Genomic DNA, 23,572 nt, shown 5'->3' with positions numbered 1-23,572 from the left:
GAGAATCAGGCAACTATGTCATTTCTGAGAGTGTGTCCTGGAGAGGGTAAGATTTTTTTCTCTGCATCCTTGTACTGTAAGGGATACTTCACTTTGTTTCTAGTATTTGTGATGGTTAGTTTTGAATGTCAGTGACACAACTTATAACCACCTGGGAAGGGAGTTGCAATAAGAGATTGTCTAGATTGGATTGGCCTGTAGGCATATCCTTGGGATTGTCATGATTACTTTAATTGAGCTGAGAAAACCCATCCCTTGCGAAATGTCCTCTAGTACAAGGGAATATGTATGCATTTATTTCTCTCTGCTCTTGGCTGTGGATGTGATGTGATTAGCTGCTTCAAGATCCTGCCTTGACTTCCCCACAGGGATGGACCTGGAATTGTGTGCTCAAATAATCCCTTTCTACCCTAAGTTACTTTTTGTTGGGTATTTTATCACAGCAATACAAATATAACAGAAATTTGACCCTAAGAAGAAAAAGGTATATCAATTTGATTATAATTTTTTGCTGTAATCAAAATTGAGCTTTGTTGTCTCAGATTGTGCTTTTTTTTCCTTCCATGTTAGTGGATCACATGTTGAAGTAAATAGGGTGATAACCAAATATGAGGCAGCAACAGGAAGAGAGAATGGAGGAGCCTCTGGAGAGCTGCAACGCTGGCCTCTTTAAGTCATGTTCATTGCTGCTGTAACTAAGAACAGATAAATTGCTTAAAACAGCAGGAAAGTATTCTCTCAGTTTGGGAGGTGGAACTCTGAGGACAAGGTGTGTTGATGATTGCGTCTTTCAGTAGACTCTGAGGGAGAAAGTATCTCATGTCATTCTCTGTCAGGTGGTTACAGAAAATCATAAGACAATAAATACATCTTCCCTCACATTGTTACACAGCTGTGTTGTCTTAAAAACACTTCTTATATCTTTTTAATTGCAATATAGATCATATTTTGTATGTATATTACAGTTTTAATGAGTTTAATTTTGTGTTTGCTTTTTTTTTTTTTACTGTTCATGGTTTACTTGGTGTTTTTGTTGTCATGACACTTAGGTAGTTGGTTGCATCACCCACATGTAGATCTTACTTTCTACATAATATTTCAGTGTACACTACAGACACATAATACACAAAATAATATCCTGTAGGAACAGTTCTGCATAAGTTATGCATAATGGACTTACACGCTGGAGCCAGATAATGACTAATTGGGAACTCGTTGGCCTAGGCATGTACATTTTAGCATGACAAAAGCTATTGGCAACTGAACTGTTCTATGTACTGTTTTCCAATTTTACGCAACTCAAAATGGTGTTAATAGGATCATGTTCCTCGGCAGGCTGTAGGGCAGAATTTTTTCCTTATCTGTTTGTAGCATTTGCACCCCTTGCTCATGGTTCTCTTCCTCCATTGTCAACGTGATGATATCATGTCTCTCTGCTGCTGCCCCACAGCTCCATCTCCTGCCCACAGCCAGAGGTTCTTTGCCTTTAAGGACCCATGCACATGACAGTCTTTTTACTAACTTCCATCACACGGTCGGTCCTTAAGCACATCTGTAAAATCATTTTTGCCGTGAAGGTATAGTGTAGTGATAGGTCCTCTGGTACTTTTAACTGCTAAGCCATCTCTCCAGCCCAAATAAATCTTAGAAAAGAAAACTAATAACAGCAAATGTTGGCACAGATGTGGGGAAAGGGAAATACACATTTATCTTTTATATATATTGACTAACAATATTATATATATAAATATATATATATATATAGACTAAATAATTGAAATACCTAAATTTCTTTATTACAAGCATTTGTGTTAATAGTAGTTATATAAATGAAATAAACAGTTGCTGTGACTTGAATTGTGCCCCTCCCCCCCAAAATTTCATGCAGAAGATCAGTCCCTAATGTGGTCAGTTTTGAAGATGTGGCTTTTTTTTGAAGGCAGTTAGGTGTAGATGAGGTTATGGGTGTGGGCCCCTCATAATGGGATTAATGCGCTTATGAGAAGAGACACTTTGAGCATTCTCTCTTGACCTGATGCATATATTCAGAAGCCGGGGAAAAAGCCATGTGAGAACACAGACAGAGAGGGGCCCAGTATCCACCTTGCAGGGAGAGAACTCCCAAGAACACCCCATCATGCCATCTCACTGACCTCAGACTTTGCCCTGCAGAGCTGTGAGAAGTGACATTTCTACTGTTTAAGCCATCTTGTTACAGCAGCCCAAACTAAGACCACACTAGGAAAATCTAAACAATATATGTTCTTTGAGCCTTCAAATACTAAATAATGGTATTTTCCAGATAATTATATTCTGTCTACTAACTATCTACATCTATGAAAACTATATGAAAAATTAAAACTGGAATAGTTTTGACATTTTAAAATCAGATCTAGAAAATATGCACACCAGGCTTATTGTCAGACTTCTTTTTATTGGTGTTTAATCAAGTAATTTGTCAAATTTGAAGCAATGCAAACTTCATGGATTGTCTGCTGCTGTCTAATGTACATGATATGTAATTCAGAAAGCATTTACAATAGTATAGTGGTCTACACATATAGAATTGTTATAATAAAAAATTGGTCTTATTAGGCTGTTACATTTTGGAAAGATACTTGTGCCTTTTTTCTTCCTTTCTTTTTCTTGAACCCAGGGTTCACACATGCCAGGAAAGCATTCCACCATTGAGCTCCAGTGGTATTAATAAAGGTTTTTAGGGGAAAAAATAAATAAAAACAGTAAGTACTTTGTGAAAAGGGAGGTGCTGGTCTTACATTCTTACAAACCTTGCATGTCTGCTTTCTCAGATGACGTGCGTGAGGAAAATGATGCTTCACTGATGTGTGCTTGAAAGTATTTGAGTAATCTCTTCAGATGTTTATGGGTACTCATCTTCGTTTCTACACTGAAACTATGTTGGTTGCATAAACATTAGTGGCAGTGTGAAATCCACAGACCATGATAATGAGATTTTTGTCCATGAGTGGTGGTGTAGTATCATGCTGCTGTTATTTTGGGTATTTATTGGTATTTTTTTTTAACAGTCTGACACATTTAACTGTGCAATATAAAAAGGAATCTGCTGTGTTCTTCCTGATTTCGTCAGGAGAGTGTTTGGTGTGCTGAGCCAGCACTAACTGGCTGCTTTTTGTAGCTGGCTACTGAAGTGTCATGGACACCCCTAACGACGTTCGATAGTATTAAACATTTGACAATAGCTGAAATGTGAGCTGAAGGAAAGAGTTAATGTTTCTAAAACCAACTGGGAAAACTTACTCTAAAAGCATTGCTCTCATTATTTAGTGTAGCTGAGAGTTTGAAATGATATGGGAAAACTTTGAAATCTGGAAGGAGTCTGCATTCCTTCACAAAATCTTTAATTTTTCCCTGTGGTGTAAAGAAAGCAAAGCTGGAAATTGTGTGGTGGCCTGTGTGTGCTTTGCAGGAAGGAGCAGTCAACTCTATCTGGACATTTGTATTCAAATAATAGGCTTTAACGCACCTCAGAAGATTGGTGAATGTGTATATATACATATATATATTTATGTATAGTTTAAGGCAGTGGTTCTCAACCTGTGGGTCATGATCCCTTTAGTGGTCCTATATCAGATATTCACAATTTATTAAAGTAGCAAAATTACAGTTTTGAAGTAGCAACAAAAAATAATTTTCTGGTTGGGGGTCACCACAACATGAGGAACTATATTAAAGGGTCACAGCATTAGGAAGGTTAAGGACCATTGTTCTAAGGTGAAAGAAAATTTATAAATGCTTATTTTCTTTTTTTTTTTTTTTTGGTTTTTCGAGACAGGGTTTCTCTGTGTAGCTTTGCCCCTTTTCCTGGAACTCACTTGGTAGCCCAGGCTGGCCTCGAACTCACAGAGATCCGCCTGGCTCTGCCTCCCAAGTGCTGGGATTAAAGGCGTGCGCCACCACCGCCCGGCTGCTTATTTTCTTAATGATTCCCCACTTAATTAGATTTTTTAGTAAATTGATTAACCACTGCCCAGATCATATTGAATAAGAGGTTTTTTTTTCTTGCTTCATTCATGGGCTGAGAACAAATTTCTTTTAGTTTCCATGATCATAAAAGTACAGTTTTATTACTGTTCTCTGTAGCTGAGGCTGAATAAGACTGTTAGGGGTAGGATTTAGATAAACTTCTGGACATGCAGCTATTACAGGCCAGCTTTGAAAATGATGCAGGGTGAGCCAGAAGGTGCCATAAACTATCTATTGACATGCTCTGTTGAGTTGGAAACTGTTTGAAAGGAGCAAACTGAACGTCCAGGACCTAGAAAATATGAAGGAAATTAGCATTGCAGTATTTTACAAAGGTTAGGAATTATATCCCATGCTCTGTGTGTAACGATAAAAATCATCGTTTACACAGGTGTGTAAGGACTTGACGGTTGATAGCAAACAACTGACGTCAGCACCATTGTGGCACTGCTATTTATACATGCATCGTTACCTGGGGCAGTGCCACAGAGCTGGGTAGCAAACAACATGGCCTGTCAGCCTGTCTGTCACTTGCTCCCAGCTCCCAGACAATAGCACAGCCTCACCTTTTGTTTTGTTTCTAGAAGCAGGAATCTGTTTACAAGCATGGCAATGCCGGCAAGCTGAAATGCCACAGAAGGGCATCATTTTTTAATGTGACCAAATGAATAAGAAACTCACTAGTCTTTGTCTTTTCAGTACCAGGCTGGGGTACCAAGACCTCTAATTGGAATGGTGAGATTATTATAAATACAAAGAGATCCTGCCAAATGCCTGGTTTCAAAAAGACCATATAATTGTTATAAGCAGTGTAGCCTGATTTTATACATCAATTCCTTCATTTTTCCTTTCTTTCCAAAACTATTTATTGAGAGTCATCTGTTTTGTGCCCCGCACTATTCTGTGTTTGGGGATCCAATTGTGAATGGAACAGAGAAAAGACCCCTTTAAGACCTAAAATTCTACTATTGGACGGACAGACAGACACACACACACACACACACACACACACACACACAGAGTAATCAGAAAAGCAAGGTGGGTAGAACTTCATGACAGAGGAGCATTGAACTCCTGACAGGTAAGGCCTCACCAAGATCACGTCTTCTCATCTCCAAGTCAGCCTCATTAGTGTTTAGCCACGTCTCCCTTCATGGTGTTGACCTTGCAGTTCTGTCCAGACCGCGATGTTGTAGGCCACCACACTTCATGCTGACCAGCTGCGGGACATGATGTGTTCAGCTGTGTTCACAAGGCAACCCTAAAGACAGCATGCAGAAAGGAGGAGTGAGCACTGAGCTTGCTTGCCTTTACATATTCTGTTCTTTATATGCCTTAATTTTTTTTCTTCCACCTCTCATCAAGAATGGAAAATCTAAAGTAGAAAAAAAAAATCTTAAAACTCTTGGGGTAGCCTGAAGCCCGGGAGGAGAGAGAAATATTAACTCCGTCGTCCTCACATGAGATGGGCTTTGTGCTGGAGTCTCAGGTCTGTTATGTGTCCTCAGACCCCTTGGTTTATCTTTTCATTTGTACACTTTGTGAAGAATAATGAAAAAGTGGTGAGGCCCGCACTCAGTCGTGGATTGTTTTTCTTTACAGGTTAGTAAAAGATGCTCCTTGGGATGAAGTCCCACTCGCCCACTCCCTGGTAGGTTTTGCCACTGCATATGACTTCTTATACAACTACCTGAGCAAGACACAGCAGGAGACGTTTCTAGAAGTGATTGCCAACGCCTCCAGCTATATGTATGAAACTTCGTACAGGAGAGGATGGGGGTTCCAGTACCTCCACAACCATCAGCCCACCAACTGCATGGCCTTACTCACAGGTAGCCTCGTTCTGATGAACCAAGGTGAGTGCGAGATTCTAACACAGGCAGCCTTGCACAAGCTCCTGTCAGTCAGAGCCCCATGATGGAAGCATGATTGTCTTCCTGACTCTTCTTAGGTACATGTCTATACTTGGATCCTAATTAATCCCTCAGATGAAGGAGTATCCAGGGCATCTCTTGGGTAACTAAGACACATAACTTTTTAAATTTCAGCTAGTGATATTAGCCTGCAAGGTTTCTATTTCTTTTTTTCTTTCTTTCTTTTTTTAAAGATTTATTTATTTATTATATATACAGTGTTCTGTCTGCATATACACCAGCACACCAGAAGAGGGCACCAGATCTCATTACAGATAATTGTGAGCCACCATGTTGTTGTTGGGAATTGAACTCCGGACCTCTGGAAGAGCAGCCAGTGCTCTTAACCTCTGAGCCATCTCTCCAGCCCCAATCTGCAGGTTTTCTACTACTGGCCAATAACTGTCCCAGACCACACCCCTGCAGCACAGGATTGGTGATGAACACTCATTCTTCTAGGGACTTCGGACAGTAGAAGATGGTCAACATAGACTAAATAGAAGTTTTAAAAGCCTAGCAGGTTTTAAATTTAAAATGCATACTCCTAGCATGTACGAGCACGAACCAGATACAACTGTCACACACACACACACACACACACACACACACACACACACACACACACACACACACAAAGAACCTGTCAGAACACCTAGTCTCGATCATTCAGGTGAGAGTTGGAAGCTGTTTACGTGGTCTGAGTAGGTACTTTGCGTTAATCCATAACATGATTGCCCACGTTGTTCTTGTAACTCTAATTTAGTTACAACCCCTGTGGAAATCTGTGACTAAGACTTTATTTAAGGAAGTCAGCTCTATGATCATAGTAAATTATTAGAATACTGAAAATCTCATTGGAGCTTGGAAATCTAGAATAACTTAAGGCCTATTTATATTGCCTATAAGTAGCATTTTATGTGGCTGGTAATGTAGCTTAGTGGTAGGGTCTTCTTAGCATGTGCAAGCCTCTAGGTTCAGTCCCAAAAAGAAAAGGAGAAAGAAGGGGAAAAATGAGAAAAAGAATTAATTAATTAACATTATAATGTTATCCAAGAAGAATTTGCCATACCCAGCGTTCTCTATTTTTGTCAGCCAGCCATCGCTTTTAATTAAGTCTCAGGAAAAGCTCCCACTGACAACTTGAGTCTTGTACTGACTGGCTGGTTTTCCAGTCTGCAGAGTATTTTGGTAGACACTGTCTGGAGAGACAGCTATTGAAAGAATAAATAGAACAAGCCAGGTTCTGTGATATCTATAGAAAGATAGCCGGGCTTCTTTAGTGGTTTATCAGTCATGTTGCTCTCTGGCCGGAGATGGAGGACAAGGACACAGGGAAGAGAAGTGACTGGAGTTTTAAGTACTGATGCTGAGAAAGGGTAGGAGGACTGCTGGAAAGCTGGAGCTGGGTGGTAGCAAGAGCCAGACTACAATTAACTGTCACCTCTGTAACAAAGTGTGAGAGTAGGATGGTCTTTGGGTCCTGAGGGACATGGCTTAGCCTTGGACCTGAGTTTGGTCCATGGACACCAGGACCTGGGTCATTGCTGACCCTACCAGCTAGCCCATTGCCTAGCACCCCATGGTAGTGTGGTCATACAGCCCTGACACACATGCTTGTAAGTCACAGGCTCCACCCCTATCAGAAGCTCAACCTTACCCTGTCATTGTGTGTTTTTAAAATGAGCCACCAAAACAGGTAAGGTTTCAAGCTTCAAGGCTTCAAGCCCTAGGTTCAGACCAGAGTTCTGTTCATTTTGAGTCATGTACCCAAGGTCTCAAATAAGCCAACTTTTCTGTGGTTTGGGGACAATAAGGAATAACTGGATTGTTGAAAAGATTAAGTGAGGTTCTGTTCAGTGCTGTGTAGATTGTAACATGAGGAGTTACTGTTACCTAAGTGCAAGAATTCCCACGTTTCTCCATCCAAAGATTGTGTGGAAAGGTTTTTTCAATGGAAAAATCAAACAATGAGGTCGTGGGAAAGAATACTTGAACACGATCATGCAGCTTGCCCGTGACCACCTCGGGATTCCCAGCTGATTTGTTTCAGTATTAGATTTCACCTGATCATTCTGTGGAATTGGAAAGTGCAGAAGGACAGGAGTCATCTTCTGTGATGGGACAAATTGAGAAAAGTATCTTTAGCATTTATAGTATTTTTTTCAGGTTATTACAAATGTTGAAAGTTTTGGAAAGTGATGAACTTCCAAAAAAAAATTTTCAAGAAGTTTTTAGAAAAACTTATACCAGAGTTAAATATAAGTTGTCACTGTGTGTGTGGGGTGTGTGTGTGTGTGTGTGTGTGTGTGTGTGTGTGTGTGTGTGTGTGACTTTAGTTTGATAAACATTGGAAAGTTATTTGATCCGCACTAAAGAATTTGTTTACTTAATTAGTAAGTTAGTAAGTGGCCTGTATTCAAAATTTTCTTAGCCTAAGGTATCACGGACTTACTACAGACTAGAACAGAATGTAGTTTATCATGTTGACAAATTGAGAACATTACAAAATGTGATTTGTAATAATGTAAACTGCTCAGAAAGCTTGCAGAGTTTGGCCATGTTTTTATCCATGTTCTGTTTCAGCCCCTCGTCATTATTTTCATCCTTCAGGGTACCTTCAAGAGGCCTACTTGTGGACCAAGCAAGTTCTGACCATCATGGAGAAGTCTCTGGTCTTGCTGCGAGAGGTGACGGATGGCTCCCTCTATGAAGGGGTTGCTTACGGCAGCTACACCACCAGATCGCTGTTCCAGTACATGTTTCTCGTCCAGAGGCACTTTGACATCAACCACTTTGGCCATCCGTGGCTGAAGCAACACTTCGCCTTTATGTATAGGACCATCTTGCCAGGTATGGTGAAGAGGGAAGCCATGACACCATTTTTGACTGTGACTATGAGCTAGAATAGGCAAAGAAATGAGCTGGCAGGGAGGTGTTGTCTACTGGGAGGAAAGTTTCTTTTTCATCCAAGAAAAATTTAAGAGCTACATACCAATCAGACATTTTGGGAGCTAGCATAAAGATTCGCAGTTTCAGTGCTATGAAGGTTGGAACATAATGGATCAAATATAATTAGATCTACAGTATTTAAACTCCATAGCCATTAACTCATTTTCATGAATCTGAGCAAGATACAATCATTAATGATTGTACTTAAGTTCTTTTTTCTGCGATCCATGCTTAAGCCTATTGCAGATTTTGGTTTTAAGTTTTTTCATTCAAATTATACATATTTGAAATGAATAGCAGATCATATATACATTTTTTGTATTTGAAGCTTAGTACTTTCTTTGAGTGTTTTACTGAGCTGAGGTGTAGTCCAGTGGTAGAATGCTGGCTACACAAACATAAGACCCAGATTTTAATCAATCCCTAACACCTCTAAAGAAAAAAGTAATAAAACCACAGTGAGATACCATGATGGACATATCTGATTAAATATTGTATTGAAATAAGTTCCATAGAATATAAAGAACAAAACGAAAAAAAATACTATAAAACTTTAGTTACATACTGCTATGCCATTGGTTTGGTAACTTATTCATTTCCAAGACATCTTTATAAATTCTCCTGATTTCTAAAACAGGACTAAGATCAGAAAATTTTGGAGATAAATTTTCATCAGAGTAAATTTTTTTCCCTTGAGAAATAGAATTTTTGGTGATTCTTATGGTTTCTTTTCTGTCGTACGACAAAAACAAAAAACAAACCAAAAAAAAACCCAAATAAACAAACAACCCAAAACCCTGACAAAAAGCAGCTTACAAAAGAAGATGATTTGGGCTGATAATTCATAATTATAAATAATAATTATTTGGGCTTATAGTCTTCCCAGAGGGATCAATGGCAGAAAAGATGTTGAAACAGGATGGGAAGGCATGGAAGTGGGAGGGGGACTCTGGCTGGTCGCATTGCATCTGCGTACAGGAACCAGAGAGAGAGAGCAGGAAACTGGGCCAGCCTATAAAACCTCAAAGCTTGTCCTCAGTATCATACTTCTTCCAGCAAGACTCCACCTTCTAAGGGTTCCATAACTGTTCCAAACACTGATACCAGCTGGAGACTGGGTGTTCAAACACATGAACCTACTGTGGACATTTCTTTTTTTTTTTTTTTAAATATATTTGTTATATATACTGTGTTCTGCCTGCATGTATGCCTGCAGGCCAGAAGAGGGCACAGATCTCATTACAGATGGTTGTGAGCCACCTTGTGGTTGCTGGGAATTGAACTCAGGACCTCTGGAAGAGCAGTCAGTGCTCTTAACCTCTGAGCCATCTCTCCAGCCCTACTGTGGACATTTCATATGTAAACCATAGCAGTTAGTTGTAATTGTCAGCTTGATACAATGGTAAGGGAGTCTCGGTGAAGGATTATCTAAATTAGGATGGTGTGTGGGAATGTCTACGGGAGTTTGTCTTGATTGCATTATTTGCTCCCTGTAGGTGGCACCATCCCCTAGGAAGGGGACTCTGAACTACGTGAGAAGGTAGCTGAGCACTAGTACACATGCATCAATTCACTGCTCCCTGCTCCTTACTATGAATGAGATGTGACTAGCTGTTTTGAGTTCCTGCTGCCTTTTTCAAGCAATAGGGTATAACCAGAAACTGTGTTCTAATAAACCCTTTCTCCATTAAGTTCCTTTTGTCAGGGAACTTTATCACAGCAACAGGAAATAAAACTAAGACAGTGATCCTAAAATACAACAAAGAATCCAATATTTAAATCTTTTTGCCCTGCGTGTGTGCCTATAAACTAGACAGACTCTCCTTTATTCATCCATAAACCAATGCACCAAGGAGGTGACTCGAGGTAAAAATGCTTGTCATGCAGGTCTGAGGACCTGAGTTTGAACTGAATTCCTGGAACTCATGGAAAGCCAGACCCAGTAGTAGGCATCTGTTATTTCAACTCTCACGTGGGGAAATGGGAGGTAGAGACGAGATAATGCTTTGGAAAGTTGTGGACCAACTAGCCTGGTATACACAGTGGTGAACAGCAAGAGATCCTGCCTCAAGCAGGGTGGGAGGTGAGAACTGACACCCGAGATTGTCCTCTGACCTCCACACCATGTCATGTGCACATCTGCATTGACACTGAATATGCACACACGAAGATAAAAGATGCAGCTGCATAGCAAATAGCCATTTAAAGATTTGGTTTAGAGGTACCCTGAGGACTCTGTTGCCTCTTTTAAGACCTAGAAAAGAAGTGTATTTTGTAGTTCTTCTTGATAATCAAGGATTATCTAGAGTAGAGGACCTTGAGGAGCTCCCAGTGTGTGTAATTTAAGATGAGATCTAACAGCAAGCCCCACTCAGGACTTCGGGCTGCTGCAAGCATGTGTGTGGTCATTTTCTAAGCTGGAAAAGACAGTAAGAAGGGACTTAGCTATTTGTGCTTATTAATGCAACAAAATTAGCAAACATCTCTAAGCCTGGCATTATAATAGGAGATTTGAGATTTAAAGAGGAATATGTCCTCTGAGTTTAAGGAACTTATAGTATGAGTTTTGACATACCAATATTTTATAATATTATATTAGAAAATTACTTATAAGGCTATTGGAAATCAAATTATTAGCTATAAATACATTCATGGTATCATTTAAGAAGAGATTGTGTTTGTTTGTTTGTTTGTTTGTTTGTTTGTTTGTTTGTTTCCTGGAGCTAAGGACTGAACCCAGGGCTAGGCAAGCGCTCTACCACTGAGCTAGATCCCCAATCCCGAGATTATGTTTTTATTTTATTCTTTCAGTCTATCTTCAACTCCATTCTCTCTCTCTCTCTCTCTCTCTCTCTCTCTCTCTCTCTCTCTCTCTCTCTCTCTCTCTCTCTCTGTGTGTGTGTGTGTGTGTGTGTGTGTGTGTGTGTGTGTATGTGTGTGTCTTTCTTTGCTGTTATTGATATTATATTAATGATTATTCTTGTCTGGCACAAGGTTTTCTTCCTTAATGATATCTGAATTTGCTTTGATTTTCTTTCCTAACTCCAGTAATGATACCCGTCTTCATAATCCTTGCATTTTTTTTGCTTTCTCCTTTAAATTCCAGCAGTGTGTATTAGCAGAAGCTTTAGTGGGATTTCAGTTTTTGTCTTCACCATTATAGGCAAAATAAGTTTGACTTTAAAGTCTATTAAATTGAAGTACCCTGTTTTCTTATTTTGGCCTAGAATGCAAGTTGAGCTGCAGAAAAGTCTAGTGCCATTCCACCTTCAAGACCACACCTACAGAAGGTGGTGTCTGTCCTAGATGCAAGCCTCATCATTCATAGCACGGATATTAAAGAGTGCAGAAGGGGCAGTGTGTACATACTAAGAGGTGTGCCACATCTGTTACCAACAACAGCAGCTTGTTGCATAACAGATCCAAGCTTGCACACAGTAGAAGACTTTCAGGACAGTTATGGTAAATTGGTAAGGCAGAGGATACAAGCAGCACAGTTTTGTTTACTTTTATCTAAGACATACTAGTAACTGTAATTTTAAAACAGGCTTGCTGATCACTGTCTGGACCTTTATAGGAACATACAGTTTTGAACTCAATCTTTTCGAACTTCTTTCTGCAGGGTTTCAAAGAACTGTGGCCATTGCAGACTCAAACTACAACTGGTTTTATGGTCCAGAAAGCCAATTAGTGTTCCTGGATAAATTTGTCATGCGTAACGGCAGTGGAAACTGGCTAGCCGACCAAATCAGAAAGAACCGTGTGGTAGAAGGTCCAGGAACACCATCCAAAGGCAGCAGCGCTGGTGCACTCTACACACAGAATTTCTCTGGTAGGACATGTTGAGGTGGCTTTCCAATGAAATGTACCCAGGCTCATGCTATGTGCTATGTTTTTCTATAAAACAAACAAATAAACAAAAACCACTTCAAATAAGTAGGTATACCTTTAATTCAACTCTTATCAACGTCTAAACCTCTGTTAGAAACAGTTCTTCATGTTGATGATCTAATTCCATTTGCATTCTTGGGTTTCGTAAACTAGAGATGTCTTAAACTTGGACATTTCATAGACGAACCTGCTTTGCTTAGAGTTTATGTCATTCATTTTTTAAATGAATTTGACCAGATTAATCTGATGATCACACTCCCCAGAAAAAGTAGTAAAATAGCTTGTTTTGTTTTGGCAAATCGAGCATTATAATCCTCTAACGACATGGCTGTTCCCAATTTTCACAGCTATTCAGAAGCGTTCCCAGGGTTTGACAGCTTCACTTTGATACTAAAAAGACCATGTAATTCTTTTTGCTGTAATCTTTTAAGCCTAGAAGAAGCTTGGGCCTCATTCTTTTTTTAAGTGTTGCCAAGTATGTTGGCATCAAATAAGTTAAAATCAAGATGACAGTTAATGGTTGAGTTTTTCAAAGCTATTGAAATTTGCATTTAGCCCCCAAATCAGCTTTCTGTAGAATTTTCTTGATGCTATTCCTTTTTCCCCATAATGTTTAAACAGGGAGAAAAATTATTAAAGCAGTAACCTGTCATTTGACCGACATTGTGAAACTCCTTTCACAGAGGAATTAAAGATATTATATGCCAATATGCCTTTGGTCCTTTCAGGGTTATGCAGTAATTATATGGTTGTATTTTCACTTACCCATAAAAAGGCAACCAAGAGAGTTCTAGAAAACTAGCTGTAGGAGTTAGATTGATGCTACATCTAAAGTTTAAATCTACCTTCGAAAGACTATTCAAACCCACCAAGAGTTGAGAAGATTGTCATTCATCTTTATGTATATTTGTTAAGTTACCTTAATTAAGCAACTATTGTACAGACCTCAGCACAGAGAGGATTTCTGATGTCCTAACACAGAGACTCCAGAAATGGAGAAAACCAAAGACCAGTAAGTTCAACTCAACCACAGGTGACTTGTTCACTGGACAAAAGTATGTATGAGCTAGTAATGAGTTCACCTCCTCATCCTTGAGCAGCAGATCACGTGATCTTATCTTGTCCTAGCTCATCAAAAATAATCATCTATGTGCTTAACAACTGCAGCATTTTTTGTATTAAGTATCATATTCCATTAATGATCATTAAGCCTAAATAAAAATAAGGCATTTCTTATCTCAGAAGTATAGCATCATCTTCAAATTAAAACAAAGCAACACCTTTGGTTTTGGGCTCAGCGGTTAGCCACAGTTTTAAATGTGCCAATATCAGTTTCTTGTAATTTGACCAATTTATACTTTTTGGTATGCTATTCACCGTAAGTTGTGTCTCCACTGTGAAGTTCTACCTTGTTTTACAGTTTGAGAAGAAAATAGTCTGTGAGAGGCACAGATTCCAGACTGAACACAGGCTCCAGTAGAGCAGATCTTTGGTGCAGGTCCAGGATGTTACAATCCACAGCCTAATGGGAAGTTCTCTAGAATAGGAGCCTTTTGACAGAATTTTGATGAAATTTTAAAATCTATGAGCCCTAGCACTTGGGATGGCAACTCTGAAATTGCCAAGTGAAGAAGATCCAAGTCGAGGTAGTGGCAGAAATTGTGTCCATTTCCAGCTCAGGATCACAGGTTACCCAGGATCACAGGTTACTCAGCGTGCTGTTCCCTTGAAGTCCCCAGTGCTCACCTTGTGTGTGCTGATCTGTGAATGTTTTGTGACATGTCCTTGATACGCTGCCCTTCTCTGGGTGGCATTTGTAGATTATGTTTTGCAACCACATTACCTTGTGGCATCATAATTCTAGTGAGTTCTTTTTACTTCCATCAGACAACCACTTAATTTTTAAAAACTTCATCCCCTCAGGTATGATGCCAGCTTGAAATCAGTTCCACCTCCGGATTTTGGCACCCCAACATTGCATTATTTTGAAGACTGGGGTGTTGTGACTTACGGAAGTGCACTACCTGCAGAAATTAATAGATCTTTCCTCTCCTTCAAGTCAGGAAAACTTGGGGGGCGTGCAATATATGACATTGTCCACCGAAACAAATATAAAGATTGGATCAAAGGGTGGAGAAATTTTAATGCAGGACATGAACATCCTGACCAAAACTCTTTCACGTTCGCCCCCAATGGGGTGCCTTTCATTACCGAGGCCCTCTATGGGCCAAAGTACACCTTCTTCAACAACGTTCTGATGTTTTCTCCAGCTGTGTCCAAGAGCTGCTTTTCTCCCTGGGAGGGTCAGGTCACGGAAGACTGCTCATCAAAATGGTCAAAATACAAGCATGACTTGGCAGCCAGCTGTCAGGGGAGAGTAGTCGCAGCAGAGGAGAAAAATGGGGTTGTTTTCATCCGGGGAGAAGGCATAGGAGCTTACAACCCCCTGCTCAACCTGAAGAACATTCAACGGAATCTGATCCTCCTGCATCCACAGCTTCTCCTCCTTGTCGACCAGATACACCTGGGAGAGGAGAGCCCTCTGGAGACAGCAGCAAGTTTCTTCCACAATGTGGATGTGCCTTTTGAGGAGACAGTAGTCGATGGGGTCCATGGAGCTTTCATCCGGCAGCGGGATGGTCTCTACAAAATGTACTGGATGGATGATACTGGTTATAGTGAAAAAGCAACCTTTGCCTCGGTGACATATCCTCGGGGCTATCCCTACAATGGGACAAATTATGTGAATGTCACCATGCACCTGCGAAGTCCCATCACCAGGGCAGCTTACCTCTTCATAGGGCCATCTGTGGATGTCCAGAGCTTCAGTATCCATGGAGACGCTCAGCGGCTAGATGTTTTTGTAGCTACCAATGAACATGCCTATGCAACTTACCTGTGGACAGGTGAGAACACCGGGCAGTCTGCCTTTGCCCAGGTCATTGCAGACCATCAGAAAATTCTGTTTGACCGGAGTTCGGCCATCAAGAGCACCACTGTCCCCGAAGTGAAAGATTACGCTGCTATTGTGGAACACAGTCTGCAGCATTTTAAGCCAGTGTTCCAGCTGCTCGAGAAGCAGATCCTGTCGCGAGTCCAGAACACAGCTAGCTTTAGGAAGACTGCCGAGCGCCTGCTGAGGTTCTCGGATAAGAGACAGACGGAGGAGGCCATTGACAGGATTTTCGCCATCTCCCAACAACAGCGGCAGCAGCAAGGCAAGTCGAAGAAAAGCCGGAGGGCGGGCAAGCGGTACAAGTTTGTGGATGCCGTCCCTGATATTTTTGCACAGATTGAAGTCAACGAGAAGAAGGTTCGACAGAAGGCTCAGATTTTGGCACAGAAAGAACTGCCCATAGATGAAGATGAGGAAATGAAAGACCTTTTGGATTTTGCCGATGTCACATATGAAAAACATAAAAGTGGGGGTTCCGTGAACGGTGGCTTTGGACACATGCGGATGGTGACCAGTCACAACAGAGCCCCGTCGCTGTCGGCCTCGTACACCAGACTCTTCCTGATTCTGAACATTGCCATCTTCTTTGTCATGTTGGCGATGCAACTGACTTATTTCCAGAGGGCTCAGAGCCTCCATGGCCAGAGGTGTCTTTATGCAGTCCTCCTAATAGATAGCTGTGTCTTATTGTGGTTGTATTCCTCCTGTTCTCAATCGCAATGCTAACCCCGAAGCCTTGAGCATTTTATGATCGTGAGAGTTCATGCAAAAAAAAAAAATTCCCCCACTTTGTTATAATTCCCCACACACACACACACACATTTATTTGGACAAATTTAAGGGAAGATGTTGTCACACACAAAAAGCAGAACTTTGCATTGGACCCACAAAGGATGTATCTAAGATGTAAGAATAGCCTTGGCTGTCCCCTAATATTTCTGGGAGTGCTGGGCTTTGCTGAATGACCAGTTCCTATTATCAGAGACAAAAACACCTGTTCTTTATGTCATATTTCTCTTAAATATAAACAATAATGATTTATACAGAATTGGGTTTTACTATCATTAATTTAATGCTGTTAGAAGCTTCCAGAAACTGTATTATGGAACATAATGAGACACATAATTCCAAGCAATACAGGTTTTTAAAATATGAATGATGGGAACTATTAAAATAGGACCTGGAAGCTGTTCAAATAACATGATAAAATGATGGCACAAAATCATAAAGGAACTGAAAGGTTTTTTTCATGGAAAATATGTACAAATGAACATTTCTTTGATGTTGGTCAGTTCAGGCATGTGATTTTTGGGGCTTTATACATTGACATAACAACAGGTAATTTCATATTCTCTTTCCCTTCTATGTAAAATGTTTGTAGATCCAATAACTGAAGTTTTCAAAATAAACTATTTTATATCCTGAATCTCAATACCAAAGAACACGGGGCTAAAGTTTTGGTGCGATTCTTAATGTCTGTATTAGGAAGCTTTCTTCGAGTTTATTTTGCTAAATAAACCAATCATAATTATGATTTCCCCCCTCTGGTGTGCTTCTTCTGTGTTCCACTAAATTCAAAGTGCATTTTCATTTTCCAGAATCTTCCAAGAGAGGGCTTCATTTGGATATGCATTTATTAAACTTCCTTGATTTTTGCAAACCATAATTTCACTGTTTATATTTTTCCTATTTAATATTTTAAACATTTAACACAGAATCTGAGTTCTGGTTACCTAAGTAAAACAAAAGTTTCTGTAGTTACGTGCCCTCAAGTCCTCAGGAGCTAACCGCCACATAGAATGCTGGTTATGTAGTCCACAGTTTCTGCTTGAGCAGATGAAAATGTTACAATGGACCAAAAGCATAAATCATCTTACATATACTATATTTGAGTCTGATATATTTCTCCCTTGAAAATGGGGAATGTACGAGGCATACATCTCAGAATGAGGACAAGCTCACTGATTTATGGAGCTAAGCGCAATAGCAGTTCCATCTGTTCCTAGGCCTTTATGTTCATCGAAACATCAGTCGGCATCGATGCGAAACCCCTGTGAGCAACTTTTTGTGGTTCTAATTTAATATTTTACACAGGGAAAACTTAAATTGGACTTTTACCATTGCTACCTTTCTTATATTCAAAGCCGAGAAACTAACTTCTGAGGGAGCAGTTTGTCCCTCTCGGGGACGTCTCTAGGGAGGATGTCATTACACACTGTTCAAAGAATAATGTTTTCAGAAGGATAATGCTTCCGCTTGTCCCTCATGGTTGCTCTTACTGGGATTTATACTTGCTTTATGTGACAGACTCTCCGTTTTCTTAACCTCATTCAACATTCCTCTCTTCTGCTCTTTCTCATTCAAAAAGATGAATGGTCGGAAATGATAGAAAGGGAATTCAGTGCGGGGAGGGGGGTTACTCTTTGAGGTTACCAAGAAAACCTGACCTCAGCTCCAAAGCACAGGCATGGTTTGTAACAAAGATGGAAAGTCCAAGTGAAAGCCAAATCTAGCTTTCCTTTTAACTTAATAATAAATTAGGTTTGGGCTAGACAATGCATCCATCCCCATTGCGTGACCCCATTTAACCAGAACATGCCCCCACTTTTGATGTAACTTTTAAAAATATGTTAATATTGCATCTTCTGGGGTTTTCCTCTTCTGATGAATGGTGGCATTCTTTGGCATTTCATTTTAAAAGGAATTTCTTGGATGATTTCTTAAGTGACCAAGTACATGATGGTGCTAAAAATGAATCAGATCTCTTCATAATGAGACATGTTTTATATCAGGAACAGTGTATATTTGGGTCAAACTAAGAAACTCTTTGTATCTGCAATTCAACCAAGCAATGACAGAGCCCACTTGAAACTGAGTGGTCAATATGGACTCTGTCTCAATGCTGCTCACAGTGAAAGAAATGTTTCAAGTTTGTGGCTAGTCTATGAGCTGTTGTTCAGGACCAAGCAGGACTTTGGGTCCCAGCCTCCAAAAAAATATGAGCATCATTAGCACAGAGTTAGACTGTGTGATGAATGCAACATTTATTACTGTGTTTGTTGCTGATTAGCTTTTAAGCATCCATGGTAATGCTGAGAAGACATTCTTTGGATATAATTGTTAAAGTCACTGGATGTGGCGGGGGCATGCCTTTAATCCCAGCACTCTGGAGGCAGAGGCAGGTGGATCTCTGAGTTCGAGGCTAGTCTAGTCTATATAGTGAGTTCCAGAACAGCCAGGTTTATATAAAGAGAACTGTCTCAAGAAAAAAAAAAAGTTGACAGGCTGGAGAAAGAGCCAGGTGGGTAAAGTGCTTGCTGTTCACATAAGGACCTGAGTTTGAATCCCAAGCACTCTTTTTTTTTTTTTTTTAGTTTTAGAAAAGCTCTTTTTTTATTTATTCAACATATGTCTAAAATCCAGACAAACAGAGGAAAATGTTTCAAAACCCCCCAAAATGTTACTTCCTTTCTATATATTTTTTTTTTAATTTTGCAATACAATTCAGTTCTACATATCAGCCACGGATTCCCTTGTTCTCCCCCCTCCAGTCCCCCTCACCTTCCCCCCAGCCCCCCCCCGCCCATTCCCATCTCATCCAGGGCAAAGCCTTCCCCACAGACTGAGATCAACCTGGTAGACTCAGTCCAGGTCAGTCCAGTCCCCTCCTCCCAGACCGAGCCAAGCAATCCTGCATAGGCCCCAGGTTTCAAACAGCCAACTCATGCAATGAGCACAGGACCCGGTCCCACTGCCTGGATGCCTCCCAAACAGATCAAGCCAATCAACTGTCTCACCCATTCAGAGGGCCTGATCCAGTGGGGACCCCTCAGCCATTGGTTCATAGTTCATGTGTTTCCATTCATTTGGCTATTTTTCCCTGTGCTTTATCCAACCTTGGTCTCAACAATTCTCACTCATATAAACCCTCCTCTTTCTCGCTAATTGGACTCCCAGAGATCCACCCAGGGCCTAGTCATGGATCTCTGCATCCCAGATCCCTCAGTAGTTGGATGAGGTTTCTAGCACGACAATTAGGGTGTTTGGCCATCCCATCACCAGAGTAGGTCAGTTCGGGCTGTCTCTCGACCATTGCCAGCAGTCCGTTGTGTGGGTATCTTTGTGGATTTCTGTGGGCCTCTCTAGCACTTTGCTTCTTCCTATTCTCATGTGGTCTTCATTTACCATGGTCTCCTATTCCTTGTTCTCCCTCTCTGTTGTTGATCCAGCTGGGATCTCCCGCTCCCCCAAGCTCTTTCCCTCGACCCTCGCCTTTCACTACCCCCACTCATGTCCAGGCTGTTCATGTAGATCTCATTCCATTTCTCTGTCATTGGGCGCCCAAGCACTCTTAAAAGCTATGCCCAGTGACCTGTGCGTCTGTAACTCCCACACAGAGGAGGGAGGAATGGGTGAATCCCTGGCGTTTGCCAGTCACCCCTAGTCTAACCAAAAGGGTGAACTACAGGTCCAGTAAAGAGACCCTGTATCAAAACTCAGGTGGAAGGCAATAGAACAAAATGCCTGATGTTAACTGGTGGCCTCGAAATGCTTAGGATGAGCATGTATCACAGGCATACATGGACACACACTAATAATAATTTTTAAAGTAAATCCACGTGTTGACTTAGAATTGTAAAACAAGACTGACATGGCTGCAGTTACAGACAGAAGGCCTGATTGGTGCAGAATGGATAAGGGAGGTGGATGGGAACATGATACACGCCCTCCTAGAGTGCGGCTATGAGGTATATCCCTGAGTTTCACCCCAAGGATAGAAAACATGTAGATTATGAGACTTAAGGCCGAAGTCTCTTGTTAGTAGTCCCAGTAGTTATAATGTAGATGACAGCTGTAATGCTCAGAGGCTAGCATTCTACAACACCAGAGAATAGAGAGGACACATTGATTTTTAAAGCATTGCTAAGGAACTTGGACTTTATTCTGTATCGAGGGTTCCTTAACCTTTTTGATGTCTCAGCATAACTGGGGGATATGGTATAGACCCATTACTGAGAGAGCGTGGAGGAATTTCTATGGTATGAAAATTGTATATGGAGGATGATTTCACACGCCCTCCTGTTTTAAGGACTTGAAGTGGCTTTGATATGCCCCCACATCTCAGTCTGATTTCTGCTGAATTTAATATAATTCTATAGATGGAGCAAATTCTAAACAGTACATGTCCTTTGCCATCTGCCAGCTGGGAAATCAGAGATCCTGATGCCACACACCATGAGGACTTGGTTGTTGTGAGAGGACATGGCCAGAGCTTGGCACATGGAGAAAAGAGATGGAGCAAACTGAGAAAAGGGGGCCACACTTCGTCTTTGATAAACTAACCTACCTGTGGAGGCTCATTCTCCTCAAGGCCATCATGATGGCAGTAACAATTCAACAAGCGTTTTGGAGGGGACATTCAGACCATACAACTCCATAGTCCGTACTCACACTCTAGGAGAGGGTCCCACTCGAACTGGAGTTCACTGTAAGCAATGGGGAGACACTTAGGAATTTTCTCTTTCAAGGACAAGACTTGGCATTACAGAGAGACACTTATGGCTTCAATGTGGATGGACCCAGTGGGAGGATTAGAGATTATTTCCATAGTCGAAGTAGGAGACAATTAGCTCTTTGACAACTCACAGGCAAATGTTTGGCTGAAAGCATGTGTATTTTGTGGGAGTGCTGACCAGACAAAGGATGAATCAAGGTCAGTCTTGAAGTAAGTGTCTGAGACCTGCCCGTCATACAAGAATATGGCTTCCTGTGTGTTTATGCCTCACACACCTGGCCATCCCTTAACCCCAGGAAATTGCCCGGATTGTCCTGTCATTTTTTTTTCCAGGCTGCCTTCTCCAGGGATTAAACTTAGATTGGCATGGCTGGAGTGTTGGGTGGGTAGTGGAGAGTGAAGGGGAAAAGATACCGGAAAGGTAGGCCAGGTTAGTTTTCAGAAGAAACTGCACAAGGGCTGAGAGATGGCTTAGTGGTTAAGAGCACTTGGTGCTCTTGTAGCAGGCCCAGATTTGGTTCCCAGCAGCCAGAGAAATGCTCACTCACAAGAGTCTCAACACCAGTTCTGAGAGATCCAGCTTCCTCGTCTGGCCTCTGTAGGTATCAGGTACATACGCAATACACATGCATACATACAAGCAAAACCCAAATGCATAAAATAAAAATAAATCCTTTTTTTTTTTTCAGAAAGAGGCCAGGCATAGTGCTCTGTGAGTTCGAGGCCAGCTGGTCTACAAAGTGAGTCCTATGACAGCTAAGGCTGTTACACAGAGAAATCCTATCTTCAAAAACCACAGGAAAGGAGGGAGGAGGGGCTGGTGAGAAAAGCAGACCACAAGAGTGCCACTCCCCAGCATGCCTTTAGAGGCTGGTGTCCCGGACGTCTCTGAGCTTTCAGTGGTAAGGTCCAAAGAGAGCGCTAATGATTTGGAATGGACTCTTGAGGTTTTGAATTAAGGTAGATTGGCTTGATGCAAGAGCTTCTAAAAACATTCCAGTCAATCCTGATGCATTCCAGATGAAACAATGAGCAATAGTTTGGGCTTATAGGAATCATTTTCTGAACAAAAAATTTGAAAAGGCTTGGGCACTCTCTTTTTCTTCTGAAGACATAGATGATGGGATATCAGAAGTACATTTTTGTGAACAGGGAATGTTTTGACTCATCTCTGCTCCTTCCATCTATGGCTCCCCACTGTTGGTTCAGCATTAGGAGCTTCCAGGAAAAGCTTTCATTTTGTCTGTTTAAACACCTTCACCTCACTCTCCAAGGAATGTCACTTACTGACAGAAGCATGAACTCATGTAATTTTTTAATTGGGATTTTTGAGAATTCATTCTTTCTTCTTCTTCTTCTTCTTCTTCTTCTTCTTCTTCTTCTTCTTCTTCTTCTTCTTCTTCTTCTTCTTCCTCCTCCTCCTCCTCCTCCTCCTCCTCCTCCTCTTCTTCCTCCTTCTTCTTTCTTCTTTTGCCTCCTCCTCCTCCTTCTTCTTCCTCCTCCTCCTCTTCCTTCTTCTTCTTTCTTCTTCTTTTTCTTCCTCCTCCTCCTCCTTCTTCTTTTTTTGGTTTTTCGAGACAGGATTTTACTGTGTTGCCCTGGCTGTCCTGGAACTTATTCTGAAGACCAGGCTGGCCTCAAACTCAGAGATCTGCCTGCCTCTGCCTCCCAATCACTAGGATTAAAGGTGAGCGCCCCACAGCCTGACTGAGAATTCTTACAGAATTTTTAAATCATTAAATTTATGGAGTCTTAATTTCATGCTAGTGCTGAATACCGCCATTGTGTGGCTCACATGTAGGAAACTCAAAGAGATCTCTTTTATAATTAACTACATGTGTATATGTGCATGAACACGCCATGAAGAACCCACGTGTGTAGGTGGGAAGACAACTGGAAGGTAATGAATTTCCTCTTCCACCCTGTGGCCCCCAGGCATCCGACTCAAGTTTCTGAGCCATCTCATCAGCTGATAAATAGTAGCCATTCTTCTGTCTCTCTTCCACAAGAGACTGCAGTCCCTCGGAGCAGGGATGGTAGTTCTTACACAGTGTCTGGCCTGCATTACACTTTTCATTCAATCTATGCCCAATGACTTGATGGACTGAAGGGCTGACTGAGTGCATGGGTTATCAAAGAGCACAGTCCCAGAAGACGTTAGCATCAAACTTGTTATAAACTATATGTGCCTCACACCCAAATTCACATGTTGCAGATGAATCCTCAGTGCCATGGTTAGGGAACGGGGCCTTGGGAAGACGACAAGGTCATGAGGGTGGGTCTGTCCTTGTGTAGAAATTAGCCGTCTCATCCAAGATACTCCAGACAGGTCTCTTGTCCCTT

General features: G+C 41.2%; 1 protein-coding gene across 1 annotated transcript in view; it reads left to right on the top strand.

The window, feature by feature from the left end:
* Window positions 1-17,252, top strand: part of Dse (dermatan sulfate epimerase) — a 58,965-nt gene extending 41,713 nt beyond the window's left edge. The window contains 5 exon segments of the mRNA XM_052751357.1: window positions 5,608-5,861; window positions 8,529-8,768; window positions 12,490-12,662; window positions 12,665-12,699; window positions 14,682-17,252. Of these exon segments, the coding sequence (XP_052607317.1) occupies window positions 5,608-5,861; window positions 8,529-8,768; window positions 12,490-12,662; window positions 12,665-12,699; window positions 14,682-16,440 (2,461 nt within the window). The 3' untranslated portion in view covers window positions 16,441-17,252.
* Window positions 17,253-23,572: the final 6,320 nt, after the last annotated feature.

The sequence above is a fragment of the Peromyscus californicus genome, unplaced genomic scaffold (assembly GCF_007827085.1).
Source record: "Peromyscus californicus insignis strain IS unplaced genomic scaffold, ASM782708v3 Scaffold_22__1_contigs__length_63687245, whole genome shotgun sequence".
Taxonomy (NCBI): Eukaryota; Metazoa; Chordata; class Mammalia; order Rodentia; family Cricetidae; genus Peromyscus; species Peromyscus californicus.
Note: the sequence above shows the minus strand (reverse complement) of the source record. Positions and strands in the feature narration are given on the sequence as shown.